The sequence below is a fragment of the Ambystoma mexicanum genome, chromosome 5p (assembly GCF_040938575.1).
Source record: "Ambystoma mexicanum isolate Mex_15411 chromosome 5p, UKY_AmexF1_1, whole genome shotgun sequence".
Classification (NCBI taxonomy): Eukaryota; Metazoa; Chordata; class Amphibia; order Caudata; family Ambystomatidae; genus Ambystoma; species Ambystoma mexicanum.
In genome coordinates this window covers 690,830,349-690,854,886 of record NC_090930.1, presented here as the reverse complement: position 1 = coordinate 690,854,886, position 24,538 = coordinate 690,830,349, and the positions used below count along the sequence as shown (strand labels likewise).

General features: G+C 42.6%; 1 protein-coding gene across 2 annotated transcripts in view; it reads left to right on the top strand.

Moving 5' to 3' along the window:
• Positions 1 to 24,538, top strand: part of LOC138481138 (gamma-aminobutyric acid receptor subunit beta-4) — an 839,960-nt gene that overhangs the window by 666,335 nt on the left and 149,087 nt on the right. For both annotated transcript variants that reach the window (XM_069613063.1, XM_069613062.1), the window contains exons 6-7: positions 6,959 to 7,099; positions 11,100 to 11,252. In XM_069613063.1, the coding sequence (XP_069469164.1) occupies positions 6,959 to 7,099; positions 11,100 to 11,252 (294 nt within the window). The remainder of the gene's footprint in view (positions 1 to 6,958; positions 7,100 to 11,099; positions 11,253 to 24,538) is intronic.

The following is a 24,538-nucleotide window of genomic DNA, read 5'->3' as shown; positions in this document are numbered from 1 at the left end:
CCTGCTCCAAAGGCAATACCGACTCTCAGTCCACACCAAGAAGAGAGTGCAAATTCAAGCCTGTGTCTCTGCGGCATCTAACAACTCGGCTGAATTCTTTAAACTCTGCAAGGAATTTGCCAATCCTGCTGCAATCTCTACCCCACCTCTTGCCTCCCAGGCTCTCTGCAACGCCCTTGCCTCTCACTTTATCTCAAAAACCAAGGACATCTTGCCCACCCTCTCCTCCACTCCCCCTCCTATTCCCTCTCAGTCTGCGCTTGCTGACCCCCTTTAATGACCCCCCACCCTCGTTCTCTTCCTTTCCTCTTTTCTCCTCTGATAGGGTCGCTAGACAAGTCTGATCTATGAAAGCCTCATCCCTGTTCCTCTAAAACCATCAAGGACCACATTGACACCCTCGCTCCAGCCCTTGGTGATTTTTGCAACCATTACTTTGCCTCAGGATCCTTCCCCTCCCCTCTGAAGCACTCCCTTGTACAGCTTCTTCTCAACAAACCCTCTGCTGATCCTTCCTGTCTGGCTAACTATCGCCCAGTTTCCATCAGTCCCCTTCTGGGCAAACTGCTGGAAAAGCTGGCCATCTCTCAGTTTAGCCTTCATTCTGATTCTGTTGGCTGTCTCCATGACCACCAGTCTGGCTTCAGAGTGGCCAGAAGCATGGAAACTGCTCACCTGAACATCTGTGAAGATCTTCTCTCCAACATTGACTCTAACATTCCCTCTGTCCTCATCCTACTCGATCTCTCTTCTGCCTTCGACACGGTCAACCATACTATCCTGCTCAACCATCTGCATGATAACCTGGGTATCACTGATCAGGCTCTGGTCTGGCTGACCTCTTTCCTCTCTGATCAGTCCTCCCAGGTCCAACTTGGGTCCTTCCTATCATCTATCTTCCTCTCTACCTGTGGTGTTCCCGAGGGGTCTAACCTCTCGCCCTGGCTTTTCAACCAACACCTGGCAACTCTCGCCCACTGCATTGCCACTTTCTGCCCAAATTTCCAGTGCTACGCTGACGACACTCAATTAATTTTTAGGCTGCCCTCGGCCACCTCCTCCCCCTCTCTCATCTGTGATTGCCTAACTGCTATTCAAGATCGGTGTGCTGCCAACGATCTTTATCTGAATTCCAGCAAGACGGAGATCCTCCTCATAGGCACACCTTCACCAGCCTTTCCCCTCACTCTCTGGCCGGCCTCCCTGGGCCCTCCTCCTAGCCCCACCAGCGAGGCTAAGAACCTCGGGGTCATCTTTGACTCCACACTTTCCTTCTCTGTCCACATCTCTGAGGTCTCGAAAAAGTCAAACTTCCTACTACACCTCCCCAGAAGTACCCTGCCTTTCCTCCCCTTCCCTCAGAAGCTCACAGTCTCCCAAGCTCTGTTTCTCTCTAGATTGGACTATTGTAACAGCTTCTTTCTAAATCTACCTGCCTTTACTCTCCGCCCTCTGCAACTAATCCAGAACAGGACTGCGGGACTTGTCCTTGGCCTCAAGCCCTGGGATCGTATCTCTCCAGCTCTGAAATCTCTACATTGGCTCCCAGTGGATGCAAGGATTAAATTCAAAACCATCTACATTGTCCACAAGGCTTTCTGGGGCCTGGGACCAAAATACCTTCAGCTATCCCTCTGCAAATTCCTCCCCTCTCGAGCTCTTCGCTCCTCTACCTCTAACTCCCTCAGGGTCAGTCATTTTTCAAAGAAATGAGCTGGGGGTAGATCTCTGTCTTCGTCTGGGGCCTCTCTCTTTGATAGCCTCCCTGCCACTCTAAAACTGGAAGAGAACCATCTCCAGTTCCGGAAGCACCTCAATACCTTCTTTTTTGCTTCTGCCTTCGCCCCCCTCTCCTCTGCTGATCTGCTCTCTCTTGACAATGTGCACCTGGTCACCCTCTGACTCCTGCGCACAGATACCTGCTTACCCTACCACCCTCCTGCACTGCATCCTGGCCACCCCTTGCACTGAGGACTGTATCTGTATCCATACAGTCCACCAGCCCCCTTTTTCTTCTTTTTCTGCACTTATCACATTTACCCAGTCTGCTGTCTGCTGTCGTAAACACAGGACTTCCCACTTGCTGGCTGCACTACCACTGTTTATTGCCTCAATTATCTATTTATTTTTATTTATTATTACGTATCTATTCTCTTCTGCTCCGCACTTTCTACTCTCCCCCTTCTATGCACTTTTCCCCTTTCCCTTTTCCATGCACTTGTGCATTCTCAATGTCACTGGGCCTATTAAGATCATTGTTGTGTTCTCCCCTGTTCCCCTCCCTTGCCTTGTTGCGCTCTGAAACACTTGTGTATGAGCGCAATACAAATAAAATATCACATCATATCATGCACCGGCGATGTTGCATACAGTGTCGATGCATACCTCCTCCCCATTCCCATTGAGGCCAATGGGACTCAAATGGGAATGGGGAGCAATTTTTCCCGGCTCCCGGCAATGGGGAATTACCTGGACTGCCGGGTCTGTAATGCCCCGGTAAGTCCCCATTGCCGGGCACTGGAAAGAAATGACTCTGGCGGCAGAGGGTTTGTTGAGAAGAAGCTAAGTCCCGGGAGGATAGCTCAGCGGCAACATGCTCGCCTTGGAAGCAAGGTGACACGGAGCAACACGGGTTCGATCCCCGGGTCCACGCTTAGAAACCTCTGGGTATTAAGCGCATTATAAATAACCTATCATATCATATCATTATGAGGCCCATAGTCTCAATCACTTGCCCTTATCTCTCTGAGCTCCTTAACCACTCTCTGTCAGCTGGACTCTTCCCTGCCTCCTTCAAATCTACAATTGTCTTACCCTTACTGAAGAAACCTTCTGGTGACCCAAATGGCCAAGAAAACTTATCTCCCAGTTTCTCCCCTTCACCATTATTTAATAGCCATTGATTGGGTGGTCTTCGACTGGATCACTAAGTACGTTAAGGATAATGGCTTTGCAGATCCATCCACATCAACCTAGCATCCATAGTAAACGCTTTGTTGAGACTGCACTCATGCATGTCTCCAAATTTCTAGTTAATGCCCACCACTTTAAACTCGTTTCTATACTCACCCTTGTGGATTTTTATGTTACTTTTGACACACACTGTTGACCACTCCTCTCTCGTCCTCACTCTCCATGACCTTGGGTTTCACAAATTTGCTCTTACTTGGATCACCTGATGCCTGGAAGGTCAATCCTTTAAAATCTCTTGGAACTCATAAGACTGTGACCCCACCCATCTCCCTGTTGGCATCCCCCAATGATCAGTCCTTGGACCTCTGATCTTCCCCCTCTATACCTTTGACCTAGGAAATCTAATGTCATCATTTGGCTTTCACAATCACCTTTTTGCTCACACTCATATATGTTTCTCCTTTCCCTCCTTCACCCCAGCTATCTCTGAATAGATCATGAACTGTCTCACTGCACAGCTCTCTGCTGTCTCAGGCTGAACTCTTCAAAGATGGATGTAACCTTTCTACCATTTCCAATGCAATCCCTTGGCTATCTCCTTCCCGCCTGACCTTTTTGCTCCCTCACCAAAGGCTCACAATCTTGGTGGTCTTCTTTGATAGCAATCTACAACTGCACCAATTCATCACTACATCACTACCACTGCCTTTGATTCTCGCATTAACCTGTGCAAAATTCAGAAAATGTGTCCTTTTCTTACCAAGAACTCTACATAAACTGGAATCTCCACTCTTGTGCTCAGCAAACTAGACTACCACTCAAGCCTACTCCTTGGCCTTCATCTGTACTCCTTCCTCCCTACAGACAAAAGGCTTCAACTTTGCTACCCACACTCTGTCCAACCTACACAGATCCTAGCCCACTTCTACCTACTGACAACATGCTGGTTTGCTCTCCACGCACAACCACTCTCTTTTCAAGTTCCTTCTCCTAGTCTACAAAGCTATTAATGGTCTTGCTCCTCAATACCTCCCTGACTGTACCTCAGTTTACTCACCGCCTTGTTCCCCTTTGGTCCTCCCCTGCACTCATCCTCATTGTCCCATACCCTCACTATGTTTCCTCTACATCTGCTCATTCTCTCTACTCTCCCTGCTTCACTGGAACCCATTGCCCAGAACAATCAAAGCCAGCACAACTGCAGATCTTTTCAAATGTCAGCTTAACTTTCTCTTAGACCCTTCCTACCTGGCCCCACCACTATCTCCATTGACGCGTTGCAGTGTAATTTTGCATATTTAATGAGTTCTCTTTAGTTTCAAGCACGTGCCCCCTTAAGGTAATATTACCTTTACAACTCACCTCTTTTCTGATTTCTCCCTGGTATATGTCCTAATTTTTACACCATCATAAACGGGCGCACTACTTGTTCAGGCAAATTTTGTGTGATTGATTCTACCATCTGTAAATGTGTTATTATAAATCATTTCTGATTGAAATTGATATCACTGTTCTTCAAATAAATACAAATAAAAATCTAGGAAATTAGGCCACTTTGTTGGCTCCACTCATTGAAAACAAGGGTAAATGAGACAACACTGTTAAATAACATTGAAAAACAGATGCTTACACCATCCTAAAACTTAGTATGAAGATTGAGATGGCACATCTACGTTCACGATATGCTAACAAGGAGTTCATGGTAGGCTGTGCCAACGCATTCATTCAATGGAAGTATTGCAATATTATAAAAAGAAGATGGCCTAGTACTGGCAAACTCTGAATCGACTGAAGTCTGGAAAGGTGGGCTCATTACGAGTATGGTGGTGCAGAAAAAAGATTGTGGTAATGGAATTACTGCCACTTTTCCCGCTCCGCCATACTACGAGTTTGGCCGTGGAGTGGGGGTTTACCTCTAGCATCATGCTTGGGGTAAATCCTCCCACTTTCCACTGAAAAATTGGCAAAATCAGCGGAATACCTGCACCAGTAATTCCGCCAGCAGTAATTTTGACAAAACCCCCAATGGAGTCCTGTGAACTCCTAATTAATGGGGACCAACACTGCCACCATCACTTGTAATCCGCTGGTAAATTCGCCGGACCAAGAGCCAGTTACAGTAATTCTGCCATAATTTACTGCTGAAATACCACCCAAAGTTGTTGTATTTTAATAGTAGCAACACATGATGCCATCAAGGACAGTGGAAAAAGTCTTTGATACTCGGTGCACTTACCGATGTTTGAGTATACATCTTTTACTTCGAGAAATCTGCTGCTTTGGCGGAACGCATTGTCTGTCGCCCTCTTTCAGTAGGAAGTGTATAATAAAGGATGTGAAATTAATTCTGCAGGCAAACATGTTTTATTGTGAGATCCTATGCATTTGGTTGCAGGTGTCCTGGAATCAAGTCTACTGATTACATTTATTATAATAATGTTGGCCACACACATTTCCACAAAGAAACTGCTATAACGTCTGGTCTTACATAGGATAAAACACATAGCAGGTTATAGATAGGTCCTTCATTATATATATCGTTTACTTGAATTACAAATTATCCTAGGCAATCAAAGGTGAGCATTGTGTTTCTTGCATAGGTCTTGGAATGGCTCACTGTACTAGTGTGATTACATGTTTTTGCAGACACTAAGGTTTGAAAAAAATACAGTTAATAAAAATGCGTTTATTAAATAAGTTATATTACTTGTAATGTGCCCATGTATACTATGCCTAGTCAATCAGGAGATAATACAAGTAAACTTAATGAAAAGGGTTTTGCAGAACATTGATCACATGAATGTTGTGTAGTGGATGCATATTCAAAACAAGATTTTAGTACTTACTTTTTTTTTGTTTTTTAGGAGTTGCATATTTTCCTGTTTTAGTTTCCCAATACAGTACCTTTTTCCAGTCAACTGACAGAACTGTGGCAAAAGTCCGCCTCCTATTTGCAGTCAGGCTGGAGCGCAGGTAGCCATAGGTTCAAGCTTCCTCATGAGGCTAAATGTAGGAGGCGATAGCCTGGGTCGGTCAGTAGCTGACCCCAGATGTTGCAGGATGTTGCAATGCCTTCAATTGATATTTCTGTAATCCGAGGTGCTATTCAGCCAGCTGTTTTCAATTATTCTAGGGGAGTTAAATACCCCTGCACAACCCAAGCATGTGTTCAACCCTCATACGTCGATTCTAAGCATATTTCTGTGAACTAATACTTCTTGTGTACATTACATATTAAATATGTTATCTTTTCTAAAAAGTGATGGGGTTTAATGAGTGGCCTGGTGTAAGCATAACCACACTTGGCTGTCACCCCACTCATAGTAAGTTGTTGGGAATGTTCAGTTGCACTACCGGCCCATTTGATAGATTTTGCGCTAAACCACATTAAGTTTTGTGTGAAGGTAGCCCCCATCACAGTCAGGTATGGGAGCTTCATAAGCACTAAGAGGCAGTATTCAGTGAGAGGCCCTCAGTCCCCAGCGCCTGCAACACCAAGTGGCCATTGCATGATAGAGTTTCTATCTCCAGCGCTTTACCTGGTCAATCTCTTTCACCTAAAGTACAAGTAGCAATGGCTGCTTCCAATTATGCTAAAGTATAACAATAATTATGGCAGGGTTTCTGACGTCCTTGAAATGATAATTGTTTACATACACAGAACTCAGAACTCGAAATTGTCTCCAAGTGCTTGCAGAAGACATTGACCCGTCTGTTTAGCGGATTCTTTATTAACCTTGCAAGGGCGATAGGCCTTACAGGCCCTTCAGTTACTCAAACATGTGAACTGCAGGCTTCTCTGCAGGCCTTTAGCCCACTGAACTATATAACCAGATCAAGCTGGAACTTCAGTGGATTCCGGGGAAGAAGTAAATAACAAGGAGACTGAACATGAAATGAATGTTTACCTCTTTTGGGAGCTAATGGCGTTAGAAGTGAAGTTCCAGTCTAAATGTTGTAGAATGGTGACGCAGAGGCACAGTGTGACGCATTTCTTAACTTTGCTGTCAGTTTCACACACAGACTTCTTGTTTTTCTCCCTCAGATGGCTACACGACAGACGACATTGAATTTTTCTGGCAAGGAGAAGATAATTCGGCTGTGACGGGGGTAGAAGCACTGGAGCTTCCCCAGTTCACCATCATTGAGCAAAGGCTGGTCTCAAAAAAGGTGGTTTTCACTACAGGTGGGTGCACCCCCTCCTAAAGCCCACCACGAGGAGTTTTATGTAAAGTCCATGACAGGCATGTCCCGCATGTAGATTGGCCTGTTGCGGAGGTACACCACTGCGCACCCACAGGAACGTAGCTGCTGTATCCCCACATTATATGGTGCAAGATACACAACACGAATTAGGTGCGGGGCATCATAGGGTTCGCATAGATTTCATATCCCAAACACTTACTCAAAACCAAAAGAGGAAGGACCAGAAAACACACACAAAAAGGTAATTTACCGCCGTTGGAATAAAAAGTAATGCCATGTGGTCAGTCTTATTGGGGTAAAAATGCTGCTGAGTAAAATGTATGTTCAACTTCACAGTGAAGAACGTTGAGTGTTCTTACAGATTTCGTAAATGAATTAAGAAACATAACTTACATAACTTAAAGACAGAACACTACGGTCACGGTGGACATTTCATTCAACCTGTAAATAGATCCACTTGAAAGGCACCCCGGCTTAAGCTTGGTGTGAGGACTAGATCACTAAACGGGGATTTTTATGGACTTTGGGCTTGATGTTTCAAGGTGCAGAATTGCTGAATACATCCATCCTTCAAAGTAGGGCCAGCATAAAGAGACTCAAATCACATTAATTACTCGAAAGGGGGCTCTGGGTGCACGAAAGTATGTATCTATTGACGGATGGCCAACCTGGAAAATGCATAGTTGTGTTTGAGTATCTAGAGTGTGGGTCTGCAACCTTTAACTCTACAGATGTTTTAGACTACAACTCCCACAACCCCTTCCATTGACTATGCTAGCTTGGACTGATGGGAGTTGTAGTCCAAAACATCTGGAGAGCCAAAGGTTGCAGATGGCTGATCTAGAGGGAGAGAGTATATAGATCATGTCTCCACTTGAGAGTCATTTGCATGGATGTTTAGATACACGCTTAGGCAGAGACAGTAGGATGTGGTAACTGATGGTGTAACGGATGAGCAATAGCATGTCTGAAAACTGCGATCTAGAGGGTTACTATTACCTGCCACATTAAACTTGATATCAAACCATTAGCAAAAATAAATGTTCAATTATACAATAATAACTAAATGCAGTTATCCTGATTCACTTTTCTTTTTTCATTAAATGTCTTTATACATTTCTGGGAGGAACCCCCTCTAAGAGTGCCACATCTAGACTAGTGTCTCTAGTCATAGTATTTCTTGGTGTTCACAATCGTATATATCCAACTTGCTTCTATCATTCATTGGCAGCAAGAACCCTATTCTTGCAAGATTCCTGACGTCTTAATCTTTAAACACCTATATCACAGTGCTTAATTTATAGGAATGCTTCCATCAAATCTCAATTGATGCAAAGGCATTAGACTTCCAAGGTTTCATTATTTGGAATTGTGTAATCATTATAGGCTCATGCATGTGTTAAGCCACCCTCATTCTAATAGTCTTCTCCAAAGGGCAAGTTAGCAGGCATGACAGTATCTGCTTTATTTATATCCAACAGCATCATAATAAAATACAGGAAATCATGATATTTTTTCTGGGCATCTGTCTACGATAAACCAACCGTTTATCATGCCCAGAAGAAAAAACATCATCATGCCACAGTAAGAAAGGGCTAGACTGGCTGCCCACAAATGATAGTCTAGCCAAGTAATAACAAACGCAATGGTGAGTTTATCGTGGATGGATGCCCATTTAAAAAGTGGCACTGCCATTATGGCACACCGCCCCCGCCCCTAACCCCCTTTGCAAAATATCAGCTCCTCCACTGACAGCCCAGCACAAACACATGCACACACCCACCCAGTCACTCAACCTTCACTCACTGCACATACATCATCAACACACAGCATAGCACAAATACATGCGCATACACGCACATAAAAAAACATTTTTATTCGTAACTGCTCCAGTGCTGCTCTGTCTCTTCGAAGAAGAAGGCCTGGCTTCGACTGCAGCCTGTCGGCTCTTGTGCTCAGCCAACTGCCATCTCCACTATGCAGAAAGGCAGAGTTTCCTGCCTTCCTGTCATGCGTAGTGGGGCCGGAGTCAGATAGAAAGTAACGTTCTAGTCGCAGGGCGGCGTGCACGCTTCAACAAGAACGTTCATTTCCTTCTTTCTATAGTCAGAGTGCATCCGACTCCAGAAATCAATGATCTGACTTCTTTCTGAAGTCGGAGTGAATGCGCTCAGATCTCAGATGCAGAGCACACAGCAACAGTGTTGTCTGTGTCCCACACTGCTTCAGGCTGCTGCATTGGGCCAGAGCGGGGCAGGACACAGACACCTGTTTGCCGTGTGCTCTGGCTCAGAGGAGCATATGACAAGCATATTGACAATGAGGAGCAGATTGACAATGAAGGTGCCAAACAAGAAAGGTGTCCCATTGACAGTACAATGAAGGTGCTGAGCAGGAGCACCCTCATTGTCTTGCCAGCGGGATCCCTCTCCAGTACGTCACCCTCATTAGTAATGAGGGTGCCGAACAGCAAAGGTGTCCCGATGGCAGGAAAATGACATAAATCATTGTTCCCAAATGTCACAGTCTGGCCCACAAAAGTGCCACTGGGGGAGCAAGCTGCCCCACTCATCCCTCCACTCGGTTCCCTACTGCTTAGAAGTATTAAACAATATCCAAAATAAAAGAAATTACATATTACTTTCAACATTTTATTGCCTAATGTTGAAATATAACTCAAGACCAATAGATTGGAAATTTGCATATGTAACTTTCAGTTTGAAGTTAGACATATCATATAAGTTTTGCAAGACATATAAAAGATGCTATTTGCTCATTGGAGCATTTTTCGTAGTGCAGATGGTCTCTATCGTTAGTATCAGCTATGATGGTGGGTTCCATGATGTTTGCCTGAGAATATTTTTACGAGTCCCATTTGTTTGAAATTTATTTGTACACATTTCACAGCAAAAAGCAGGGGGAACCCCCCCCCCACAACCTTCCCACATCCCCCACCCTATTTTATACCTAAACCTAACCCTTCATCTATTTTTGCGGCGAAATGTAGAAAAAGAGAAGATTACATAGGACTTGAACAAATGGACCTGCGAGAAAACAGGCCAGTACCGTGACACTGTATTTGTTCTCTAATTTCAGAATGTGTATTTGCAATAGAGCAGCTACTGAAATGTTACTGAAATGCTCCCTTCATTCTGAACCCAAGTTTCCAAAATATAAAGCTTTTGCTTGAAACGGTCACTTCCAAAATATACCAAATACTATACTTCATCAAAAACAGAAATTGCAAAATGCCTTCCAGAAGAGAGACTTCACTGTGCAACGATTTATCCTCAGAAGGGAGGGTCCTGGATCAGATTACTGACAATCTTTCATAACCTCACACATAAAACAGATGACATTCTGGACTACTACACTTTAAGAGTGCTGACCCATATCAGGCTGCACATCAAGATTAAGACCACCTCAATAATTGGAATGAAATTAAAGTAGTTGAAGCCCTATAGACCCAACTTGTGAGGGGATTGAAACTGAGCTTTGAGATGCTTGAGTCAACTCATTTGTGGTTTAAATCAGTTCAAACTAGTTTGACCAGTGGGCATCTAGTTATTTGAATCAGACTAAATGCATGCAAATCTAAATGGAGAACTAGTATCACAATATGATTGAAGAAAACATTAAATAACCACAAAATCAACTTAAATAAATAAAAATAAAGCAGAACATGCTAGCAAAATATCAAGCCGGGTTGATCAAACAGTTTATGAATTCCATCTACTCAAGTCAGGATTCAAATGGTTCCAACCACTTCGAGTTTCAGCTCCTTATCTTCTCAGTCATTTCAGTGAATGATGGTTTAAAGTCCTCTTTTTTAGCATGGCTTGAGTCCAGTTCCCCCTTCCCTAATCACTTTAGCCATCCTCATGAGAATCCACTAGGTTTTCAGAAATGCAGATAGTGGAGTCCATTGACTCCTGTGAATCCCCATTCATCTGACAGTTATTGTATTCTTTGATTTACAGGCTCATATCCACGGTTATCACTGAGCTTCCGAATAAAGAGGAACATAGGATATTTCATCCTCCAGACGTACATGCCGTCAATCCTCATCACCATTCTATCCTGGGTCTCATTTTGGATCAACTATGATGCCTCTGCTGCCAGGGTGGCCCTAGGTAAGTGTGTTGCATTGTGTACACTGTAGATCACAGATGGTACCTACTTGCACAAAAGTAAATGTGAATGTAGTAAATTGCTAGGTAATGTTGCTCAACAGAAACCCACCCAGAAATGTTTATTATTATTATTATTATTATTATTATTATTATTATTATTATTATTATTATTATTATTATTATTATTAATTTTATTATTAGGGTATTTATTGACCAAAGACCTAGCTTTGGAAGCAATGGAGGGTGTTACAATCATAAGGGGAAGAACACAGTGAGGGAAGTAGAGAAAAAAGGAGTGGGGAGTTAACAGGGGAGCGTGGGCAAGTGGCAGCCAGGGTGGAAGACAGGGGCAGATCGCAGAGTTTCTGGTAGAGTCGGGAGTGCAGGTTGTGTGGCCCATGGTTATAAGGAGGAGCCATTCCTTGGAAAGTAAGGTCTTGAGTTCTTTCCTGAACTGCAGATGTGATTGGGCAAGTCTGATGTTGACCGTGAGGAGGTTCCAGAGTATTGCAGCGGAAACAGAGAAGGCTTGTCTTCTGTTTTTTTCCTTCCAGAACTGTCATAATTCAAGTCTGCACATTTCCTTACTTCTGGTGGGTTGTGGCCTCGAGAGATGCTGGGTTTCTCAGTGAGGTAGCTTGGGGACTTCAGGATGACAGCCTTGTAGATGATGCAACAGAATTTGACAGACCCACCTTGCGAAATCAGTGGCATCCCACAGTGCTGGTTTAGAAGGAATCATGGGACAGAAAGTGCCCTGCTTGACTTGCACACCCAAATCCTGGAAAGGTTGGATGAAAGAAAAACAGGGCTGTTGATCTCTCAGCAGCTTTCGAGTTACTAGACCACTCACGCCTGCTTAAAACACTGGCAATTATTGGGAATTGCTCTGACTATACCATCGGATGGATACATTCCTTTCTGAGCGACAGAAGTTTCAGAATGTGTTGGGGTAATGCCTGCTCTGAATCAGCCCCAATCAACTATGGAGTTGCCCAGTGGGCTTGTATCTCCCCGACTCTTCTTAATATATACATAAAACCTCTATGCAAACAATTGGAAATAAAAGGCCTCCACTTTACTAATTATGCTGATGATTTCCAATTTCCAATGGACCTTTGTGGAGATTATGCTACAGATTTGGCAAGTCCTTGTTCCATCTACGCATCCATCAGGGAACGATGGTTAACAAGTGGATGTGCCTCAACTGCTCAAAAACCAAGCTTATGATTTTCGGCACCAAACAATCATGGGACAATCTTAATCAGACATACTCAAGTTTCAAAGTGGGCGATTGTCTCGTTCCAGTGTTTAAAGAAGTAAAATCACTAGGTACTGTAATGGACGCATCGCTCAACTCTGATACACATGTCAATAAGGTTGTTAAAAATTGCCATTATCATCTTAAAGTCCTGCGCCAAATTAATTCTCTGTTTCACGTAAGATTATAGTCAGAGCTATTATAATGCCCAGCCTGTATTGTTGCAACATTCTGCTCAGCGGAGCCAGTAAGGCTAGTTTTCATAAACTCCAGATTATCCAGAATGATGCAGTTAGGATAATATGTAACATCTCTAGAAAAGAGCACATAACCAACTGTTGGAAGGACCTTCATTGGCTGCCTGTGGAAAAAGAGTATTCAATTCAAAATTCTCTCACTTTCCCACTTCCCCATGAATGTTTACATGGCAATGCCTCTGATTACTTAAAGCAATCGTTGACATGATGTAACTCCAGCAGAAGCCTGCCATCTAGCACACCACAACTGTTTACTGGCCCCCATGCAAAAGGACCTAGAAGAAAGGGTAGATCATTCCCCCTCAGAGCTACTAGAGTATGGAATACCCTCCCATTGAGCTTGTGCACCAAGGAAAAATGAAGAGTCTTCAGAAAAAAATCTTAAAATACTATTGTTTGAATACATTTTCCCTTGATCTCTGATTGTTCATTGTTCCGTTTTATTCTGAAATGTCCTGTGTAAATGTGAGCCCTGATGCCTGCAGGCTATGACACATTAGAAATCCATAAATAAGCACAGATGATACAGGCTTGCAGTGGGAGCCAGTGCAGTTCAATGAGTTTCGGGGTGATGTGGTTGAATGTGCAGAGTACTTTAATGAGTCTTGCTGCAGCATGGAGGATACATTTCAGTGGTCCAGGGTAGTCGTCGGAAGGCCTTTCCCGAAGGGCATTACTAACATACATGTGGGAGAGGACCAAGTCTTGGACAGCGGATCTGAAGTTGTTTTCTGGGATGAAGGGCTTGATTTTCTGCAGGAGAGAAAGTTTGTACCAGGCCGTTTCTGTCTTCCTTGCTATGCACTGTTTGAACGTGAGGTGTTTATTAATGTTGAACCCAAGGGACTTGACACTGGGAGCCAGCTGGGGTGTGAATCCCTTGAGGTTTATAGCAGGGAGCCAGGTCTGGATGTCACGGTACTTGGTGTTGTTAGTCAGCAGTAGGAATTCAGTCTTGAAGGGGTTGAGCATCAGGTAAGTACAGGACATCCAGGACTGGATCCTTGTGAGGCAGGCCTTGAACCTGTGGATGCCTTTGATGGAGGATATCCTGTAGATCTGTGTGTCACCTGCTTATTGGTGAATGTGGATGTTGTGTAGAGAGAGGCGGCTTACAAGCGGTTTCATGTAAAGATTGAAGATCATCGGGGACAGCATGAATCCTTGCAGGACTCCACAGGCCATGGGTAGGGTTGGTGATCTGGAACAATCCATTTGTACGAACTGTTGGCAGTTTGTAAAGTAGGATTTGAACCAGCTGGGGACAATCTTGCTGACCCCTTGCAGCAATGTAGATTGTTGGTGAGTGTCTGGTGATCTACTGTATCAAATGCTGCTGAGAGGTCAAGGAGAACTAGGAGGCAAGGATGGGCATCATCGAGGATTTTAAGGGCATCGTCGATCACCTTGATGTTAGCCATTTCTGTGCTGCATCTGTGTCTGAAGCCAGATTGGTAGGGAGGAAGGAGGTTTTTAGCTTTGATGTGTTGGTGGTGGAGTTGTGTGGCCACTGCTTTCTCGAGGATCCCATCTAGAAAGGGAAGATTGGTAATGGGGTGGTAGTAGCTGAGATCATCAGGGTCCAGTGTTGGTTTCTTAAGAAGTGTGAGGATTTGTCGGGTCTTGAGGGCCAAGGGTTAGGCGCCTTGAGTTAGGGAGCTGTTGATGGTTGTCGGGTAAATCAGGAGTGATCTGTATTTACCTACCTGATATGCTCTCTGAGTAGAAATAGATGGAAAATAATCAGTCATAATTCAGAAAATAAAAATACCTCAAACACAAATCTCGACCCCAAAATTATCTACAGTAATAATCTTACTTATTAGTTACATGACAAACTATTGACTTATACAAATCACTGCGAACAAATGTATCTTGTTTTTAATGCACTAGGCTAATTTGCTATTATGACTTGTAGCGAGTGACCCCTGCCAGTGAAGCTTTACCAATGAAAACCTGAATCTGCTATTGATGCTGTTTACCATGTGACTTGTTATAGGAGATGTTTATTTTGCAAATATTACCGTTTTTATCCTGAGCCTCCCAGCACTACCGCTGGACTCTCTGGGATTATTTTCTGACTCCAGAGGTGAGTGAGACCTTTTTATCTCACTCACTGCCTGCATACACTTCAGTTGTGGGTCCACTGGACCCTACTTACAATGTTCCAGTGGAGGGATGACCTCTCCCCTAGAGTTTCACTCGATGCTTTCCAAAAGCAGCACCTCCCAAATGATGTGGTGTGTTTCCAGGGATCCCTAAAGTTCCTGTTGCAATGTCGGTTTTGGTTCACTGGTTAGTCCCTAGACTCCCCAGTACAGGAGTGGTCACCACCCTTTTGTTACCAGTGCATTTTGCTAATTGCAGCACAAGTCATCCCCATTGAGTGCAGTGGAAACACTTTATATCCCCTTTACTTTGTTCTAAGTAGCAGCTTTGCTACTTTCCTGTCATCATCTGAACAGGCTTGTGGCAGTTGTCACTTTTACACCTACGTTTTAAGTGCATCACCATGATAACACACTCAAGGGAACCATATACTAAAAAAATGGCTCCCCTTCTTGTTTTATGTCCTGATTAAGATGGCCTGTCCTTTGTTAGCCATTCTTCCCCACGTTGGGGAAGGCTCTCTTTCTTCAAGCACCTTGTCAGGCTTCTTGCAAGAACCCCAGAAAGGCCCTCCATTGTGTGTGTGTGGTGACAGAAAGTGGGGAGGGAACTATCTACCCCCAATCTATGTTTGTCTAGGAGATTTGGCTATTGCTGGGCAGATTAGGGGAGGCTGGTTGTCCCCAATTGTACAGCCACCTCCAGATTTGAATGTTGAAGAGTGTCCGTATTGTAGGGCTGGGGGCACCCCATTACGTTGTCTGGTAATAAGGAGATGAAGTGGACCCAGGAACCAAATTGACCACTGGACCTGAAGAGATCCGATAAAGAAGAGGGCAAAGAGATGCTGGAAAACAGCTGCACTGACCAGTAGTGGCCCAGTAAGAGCTGCAGTGTCACGAACCTCGATCTTCAAATCGACTGGTAAGACTTCTGCAAGGTTCCTTCCTATCTAACCAGTCACCTGTCGTACTCGAGGTTTGTCACTTGTTTTCTCGTCGTGGGAGCATACACTGTTGCATTTGCTCTGCATGTCTGGATACCAGACATACATCATTGCAAGGACATCCGGCTAACTAACTGACTGGAACTCATCATAAGCATTCTCAAGACTCTGCTGGGACTATGGAAATCCGCAATTCTGCCCTTCATGAGATTATGGACCTGCAGGATGACCGAAGATCAACCACTGGGTTGCCGAGTGCCTCCTTACCCTGTAATGCAAGAATATAAGAAGTGCATCCATGAAGATCTCTGTCAGGGTCACCTTCTTCAACGTGAAATCAAATCTGGGTGTTCCCCTTACAGTGTAAGGTCTCCAGAGGAATCTACAGATGACTGGGGGTAACCGACCTTGAACCTGTAACCAGACAACCCTGCACAGTGACTACAATGATGACCCTTGCAACCTCCAGTGATTTACTGTCCCATGATACCTTTCATAACTTGCTAAGGACTTGGGGGCCTGAGATCCCTTGTATCTGTTGAACTGCCACCCTCCACCTAGGTTTTGCATTGGGCGTAAATTAATGCTTACTTTAGCACTATTCGATCACACCAGGGTGGTGGTGTCTGGGTCAGTACTTCTGTGGGTCCTAGTTAAAATCCCCAGGGGTGGTAGTTGCTCCTCTTCATGCTGGAACTGAACTTAAGTCCCTTAAGATCCAATTTGTGCATTGCTACATCTATCCCGCTCTATCTGAACTGTGGTACTGTACCTACACTAGATGAGTGTGCTCTCCTGGCTACTTGCCTCCTTCCTCAGGAACATTTGGGGACACCTAAAGGAATTACAGAGACTTAGGGAAGAATAGAGCTGTTCTTCTAAATATTTGTAAATGGTGCTAGATGCCTTAAAATTATATAGCCTAAATTCAAGGTATGATAACATCTCTTCCTTCCAACTGTAAAGACTGAATTTCCTGTGATGTAAAGTAGAGTGAACCCTCAGGGGGTGAGCAACTCAACTGTGAGTTGTATATATGTTCTAATGTATTTTTATTTACCGTACATTATCTAAAGTGCGCCTTAGTGAAGTATTGGAATCAAAGATTTTTAATTGTATAACTTACCTGTGTGGGTCTGTTACGTACCTGTGCTGCTAAGTGTGAATTTTACTACACAGCAGTGCCCTCTTTCTCCTTAGTTCAGCCTTGCTGCTTGGTTATTTTTCACTTAACTGAGAGACTTTGCACAACTGGGAATGTGAGAAACAGTGCTAATCCTAGATTGGCTTTTCCAAGTGCTACCCCAGGTAGTGACTTTGACAAACCCTCTTAACATGACTGAACCAACAAAGTAATGGGTTTTTTAAAAAGCAATCAGAGAGTGAGATGAAATATAGCCTCTGGAGATTAATACAGAGAAAACCGACCAGGAAGAGTAGAAGAGCTGTCTTCTGAGCTCCAACCACAAAAAGACCTCAAGACCAAGGTTGCCACTTGAAAGGATACTGGGATGAAAGAAATAACAAAGAGAACATTGCACAGTGAAAGAGCCACTGAATATTGAATGAAGGTGAAGTTGAGGAGAATGAAGAAGCCATTTCTGACATGTGCTCCAGTTGAGGCTAAGCGGAGAGAGAAACAATGAAGTGCATCAGGAAGATGGTGAGAGCACCATGGAAACAAGAAGGAAAAGCAGAGAGTTAGATAATCATTACATCGCAAAACACTCCAACACATTGTGCCATGCCTCATCACATTGCTCATAGTCCAGAACTTCTTATGATCTTCTCATACCATCACATTGCATGCCCTGCCCTGCCACACCCATCAAGTCACACCAGGCTCCACCACTTAAAACTATGCCTAAGAGATCCCACTGTACCCTATTGTGTCACACCATGCCATTCATATCACAAGTGGCCTGTCATGCCACAACACACCAAGCTATTTCTCATTATATGGTATCATAACTATCCTAACACACTACATCACACCAGAACCTCTTAACATCACAGATGCCCAATTATACCAGATATCACTCTGGCACAGTACCGCGCATTACCCCACATTCTGGCACATTATACCCTTCCACATCATCTCATGTCTCATCCAAAAAAAACAGTCAGGTCACGCAAGCCCTGCCAAGCCATTCCTTATCCTATCCTGCATGCTCTGTACGTCACAATAAGGGAGGGTTCAAGGACAGAAGCTGGGAGAGACCTGTTGTATGGTCTATCAATGTCTCAAACAGAAGTGAAAGCATTTGACACCATTTTTGGGCAACACAATCTAGCATTCATGTAAACCATATTGAAGGTTGAAAAGAATAGCAAAGACTGTGAGAGAAAATAATTATGCATGTTGGGACAATTCAGTGCAAGACTTGAATATTTAGTGCATGCTGGGAAAGGAAGTCCCATAACCCAGCTGAAGTCTGATAATCATTGTGAGAGAGATTTGATTCAAACTAACAGATCCAACGCAAAGGGGATTTGACCACTTAATCGATGGCGATGAATGAAGTAATGCCCAATGAGAAACAAAGCCTCATCAAAGTTGTATAGTCTTTGAGAGAACAAAGTTGGATCATTGTTGGATCATTGCTGTAAAATGAAGCCTATTCAAGGACTAATAATTGTTAAGACAGCAAAGTATGATCTACATCTGGAGGTGCAGTCTCTTCAGAATTAATAACCATTCACAAGAAAAAAGTATAATGCACGCTCGGATACCAATTAATTTTAAAGGCTAATGTTTATTGATGGATGTTGTAAAGCAAAATGTATTTAAAGTCCAATAATCATTGAGAAAAGAGAGAATAAGGCATGCTGTGAAACAATGAAAAATGTAAGGTCTAATAATCATTAAAGTTTTAAAGACTGAGTGATTCTATGGAAGAAAGTCCATTCAAAGTTAAAAATCATTGAAAGGGCAAAGCTTGTTCCCGGTGGTGAAACAAATTGAAAAAAGAACTCCAGTGAAAGTTTAATGATCACTAAAATAGCAAAGTTTGATGCAAGCTGAGACAGGAAGTTCAACATTAATTCTGTATCCAAGAGATTCCAAATAGACTGACGGTGAAGTGCAACCAGTTGTTACAAATATATTGTAAAAGTGAAGCGGGGACTGACTCAATGGTTGACAGTCTATTAAAGATTGAGAAGGAAGCCATTCATACAAATCCTTGAAAGACTGACAATGAAGCTCGACAGCATAGTGCAAATATCTGAAGCTTTTACAATGAGAATTAACATTCAAGTAAAGGTCCAAGATGATGACCAATAAGAAATGTGAGATGTTACGTGAAGCAGTTGCCACATACTGAAGAGGGGAAGCCAAACACATCATTACATACCCAGGTATGTGGAAACAAAGAGACAGAGCATTTTAAGCATTGAAAACACAGTGTAGCAGGTCTATAAAAAAGGCAAGGGGAGACTAAGGGAGGTGAAAGTGACAGTTTGGATTCCAAGGAAAGAGAGGCTGAAGAGGTCTAATTGACCAACTCTTCTCTCTTTTGAATAAAAGTAATTTCAATTTTAACTCAAGTGAATTGCGCATATTTTGTTGGCAGGAGATTGTCACAAACTCCAAGTATTGTGGGATTGGTTGATTTCTTTCATGCTGATATCACAGTAAAAGGATAATATGTGGATGTTGAGATTATTGCCGTCGCCATTTTGGTTGCTGGGTATGTCAGGAAGCTAACCTGGATTCGAATTTACAACAGGATTCATACCCCTATGATAGGATAATCCATAAATATCGGGAATGAAGGAACTGATTGTGATGACAATCTTTCTTCCAAATAATGGTGTACACAGGCTCAATCTATCAACTAATTGTGGCTAAAGTGAGAAAATAATGCAAACAGTCATGTGGAATGTATTGACACACTGCGCTATTTTATGTGGCATCACTCTCATACTTATGGTGCAAAAAACAGCAACAATGGCGGCAAAAGTCTCCAAAACTGCATATTTAAACACACAAAAAGATGAATTCACAACCTGCCACCCATGGTGCATGTGTGGTGCGATAGAGCTCACACTGCAGAAAATGTGCCAGTGGGCTCCATGACCAGCAAACAGAGTGCAGTGAGAGAAGCAGCGCTTTGCAAAGGAAACTCCAAAATGTGCCTATAAATGACATTTGCTTTGTTGCTAAAAACTCCAAAATGCCAAAATGCCTATACACAACACTTCTCAACATTCAAAATCTTGCTTGGCGCTAGAATTCATGTAATCTAATGAAGCATGGCGAATATACATAGTCCTAAAGTGTAAAGAGCAAAACATTTCTTTAGACAAACTGCACTGTCTGTAAACTGACAGCTCCTGTCAAAATCTGTGTGCAGTACTCTGGGCTACCTGTGGATGACAGCTGTCAGATGAGCTCTTGTTGAAACTTCAAAGTATCTAAACTAAAAGTCTGCTGGATTAGCAAACATAAAATGATTGTTGCTAAAAGGAATACAGATCTCAGTTGTGTTTTTGATCCCACATATTTAAAGCTAAGAAAGTGATGTATTTATGTTTGATGCAACAAGTTTGGTTTCTCCTGGATTGAAGAAGTTAAGAATTATTTAGCCTGGCTGAGCTGCAAGAGCGGAAAAACAGGTTTCTCCCAAGGGGAGGGAAATTCTCTCAGCAGAAACTAACTGATAGATGATAATGATGGGTTAGGCCACACTCTTGTCTACAGAAAGAGAATGAACAATGGCAGATCTTTCATCCCAGGAAACTGAGGTGTGAAAGGGTCATAAACTGCTTCTGGAAGGGCTTCCCCAAAGGAAGGGGCTGTTCATGGACTCCAGGGAGAGACAAGGGGTGGACCATTTACTGTTAAGAATGAACAATTAACAATTTTTAGAGACTCATAACTTGTGATTCAAAGTGGTGAAAAATATACAAAGAACAGATCTGTTAGTTTAATTTTTGGCTGCACGTTTTAAGAGTTGGTAGAATTGTGTAACATATTCTTGACAGGAATGGCAATATATGTGGTTTTATGTTAACTGTGTTAATGCTAGAATTGTGTTCATGGCGAAAAGAACACAATTCTGTAGAAAGGTGAAACAAGATCCCCCAGTTGCGGGATTTTGATGAGAAGGTGCTACATAAAATATTGAATCTTTGTGTGTGATTTGTGTAGAGGTGACCAGTGTAGAAATATGTATTTAGGATAAAATCTGATGTTGGTACTAGTGGCTAAGGGGAGGTTTCTAGGACTGCAAAGCTAAACCATAAATGTGACATCATCTGGCATTGATCCAATACTCATATTCAAGGCAGAGATGAGGCCCTGACCCAATCCCAGTTCACAGGGGCATGCTTAGTTAAGCCAGCCCATACACCCATTTTGTGATGTCATTTTAAAGAATAAATAGAGACAGCTGACAACACATAGGGACTCACTGAGTCACTCACTTTCCTGATTCCGGCAAAGCACTCTAATCCAGCATTCGACATCCAGCCTTTAACATCCTTCTAGATCCAGATGCCAAGACTCTTGCCAAGCAGGAGAGAACTATTGACTTTCATCAGGGCCTAATACCTCAAACTTATTCTCACAACCCAGTGTAGCACTGTGATGTGTGAAGGCCTTCTGAGCTAGTATCCTGAAACTATCTGGCTTCCTACCACAAGGCTGGCCTGAGGAACTCGCTATCCCGCTGATTTGAAATACCCACAAATAATAATAATAATAATTTAGCATTAATATAGCGCTACAAACCCTCAGGTATCTGAGCGCTGCTTATTATTACCCACGGTGTGTGGTGCTCATTTATTGACCTGGGAAGGATGAAAGGCTGAGTTTGGCCCTGCCGGGATTCGAACCTGCATTAGCAAGCTCTGTACAGATGTCAAAGCGAGCGCTCTACTCGCTGTGCCACTTGACCGGCAAACAAACAAGAAGGACAGATCTTGTGCAAATCTGGTGACCAGCCTAGCTGATCCAGCACTGTGCCTGATGTGCTGTCCTTCCTTGACAGACCCAATCCATGACCAGAATTGACGGTCCAATTTAATGACTTATTCTGTAAGTATTAATAGGAAGAACTGTGACCCAGAATATATCTGCATTGTGTGATCCCAATCACAAACCCATCCCATCTTTTATTCAGAACCATACTATTGCTAGAACTATCTTTGCCCTGACTTTTCTCTCATCTGTGTTACTAAGCCCTAACTTCTTATTGATCTGATTAAGAAAAGTAATTCCCAAACCAAACGGAAAATATAGTATCACACATGAATTGTTATGAGCAGCCGTGAATGACTGATTCCTGTGTGGCATTCTCTTTTCTGTAGTCTTTGATATTGTATAAGAAATCTGTCATTTCTAAATCCGAATTTCTGTTTTTCATTCTTGCGCCTATTTTGCAAAAACAACTTTTACTAAAACCTCTATAACTCCCTCGGTTTTTATAATAGAAGCGAAATTTCAACTCCTACTGGTACCTAACATCCTTAGCTATCCATAGAACCCTGAACAGCAGTGTGATTGGCCCGTTATAGCAAAAATGGCATAAGGAAAAATTTGACGCAATTTGACATTCTGAGAAATTTTACACATGTGAATTAGCTTTAAATTATTTGCTACTTTGACTTTGAGATTTCAAATGTTTTCTTCTGACTAAATCATTGCTTGTGATTGTTTGCATCTGTTCAAAGCGGCTCCCATAGGAATTTATAACAATTTAATTATTTTTGACCACTTTTACTTTGTTTGCTCAGCCAATTCCAAAGACAATTTCAAAGCCATTCTGAAAGTTGAAAAGTCAATTCCGTTTTTCTCTTGTGTTTGAAGGGGGAAGGTGGGAGTGACATTCTGTTTGATTTGTGTTATTCCTGAATATCTGCTCTCTCCTCACATCTATTTAATTTGCCTATTGCGGGGTTGAGGGGTGTTGCAGGTGGAACCTCTAACCATAGTGCTATCTGTTCCAAACCAACACAACAGTATTATTTTCTGTGCTGCATTTGTTTTTGTACTCATTACTTGATGCCTACTGTATTAAAGATATTACTCAGTGTTCTGTCACCCCATTGGTGATTGTTGTTTACCTATTAAAATATATGATGATTAAAATTCTAAATACAAAAATAAATATTTACCTTTGCAAACTAGCCTGATTCCTGGTTCAGCGTGACCGGGGGCTCTCAGGAGAAGGGTGTGATATGAGTGATATTTCGTTCAGAATATTGAATTTATAGATAGAATAAATAAGGGTTTCATTTGCGCACTACGCGCTGGGCATGACTTGGGTGTGTGCCGGATTGAAATCACTTACAGTGAAAAGCACTATTTGATTATCCTGTAAGTAGTCCCTAACTAGAACTATCTGTGCATACGTATAAGCAAACCACAAATATATTAACTGTGTGTGCATTAATTCTATGCAAACGCTAGAGGAAACTGGTATGTATGTGTGAGGAATAGTGAAATGCAAGGCTGCATTTAAAAACATATCGAAGTGAAGAACTGTAGCTATCAAACCAGATTTCTTCAGCATACGGAACACTCCTCGAAAGTACACCATCAGTTCAAATCTTTGTCTATGTCTGGTAATTTTATCGAGGATGTCTGCACATCCTGGAGAAAATTACTACTTTATGAACTACTCAGGTGTAATTTTGAGAATCAACAGGGAATGTGCCCTTGTAATTCTAAACAATGAGGAGGGCAACAAACTCACAAAAATCTGATGGACGGAGGATAATGTATTGCATCAGATCTCTAGGTTAGAGTTAAAAAAGTTTTCGAGATAATCAAAAGTAAAACAATATTATCAGGTTTATTATTAATAATAGTCTATTGGCATGGTTGTGGAAGGACAAGACACAATTTGTATGGCTTGCATGGGTATGATTATACAAATACATGTCTCTTTTCTACACTTGTCTGGGCTCATAATAAGAAATCCTTCAAAATAGCTAGTCACTGACCAGGGCATTTTATTGAGGTGGTGTTTGCGTGGGGATCTATTCTATTCAGGTAGTGTTTGTTTGGGTTCTGAGGAAAACACACACTGGTGACCTATGTTGACATCAAGGGTTTCCTCTAGTCTCTAATTATATCTCTGAGGCTTTGGTAAAAATAACAATCCCTATTATTTTTATTCCAAGGACACACAGCCATTGAATGTAAACTCTGGTGAATTCAGGAAGTTTATTCTCGGTGCAGAAGGATACTGTTATGCTTCGGAGCTTATACCTCATATCATATTTTAAACTAAAAAGCTACGAGATAGAATTCAACCAAATTCCCCTGAAACATTAGCATATATTGAGAGCATTTGTCTCTGGCAATGGTCTTTCCAGTCCATTTGTTTGCAATTGTATTAATTTCTGAAGAGGTTGGAGCTTGATAGGTGTGGGTTCTGTGCCTGTGGTATCCAGGATGGCATTATGATATGATGTTGTGTGATAAGTCATTGATAACACGCCTACACACAAGTGATTCTGTACACATTAGGGAGCCAAACTATGGAAAATGTCTTTTTGGTAGCAATCTATTGTCAAACAAGGCAGAGGGACCTAACAATCATTCTCCCTGGACTCCCAAGCCCCACACTGACAACACCACTACAGTCAAGGGGCTGCCTTGCTCAAGGTATACATTTCACCACTTCACAGAGAGTGTCAGTATGTTCACAACATTGTAAATTACACATGGTAATGCCCCCTAACTGAATGATGCCCAACT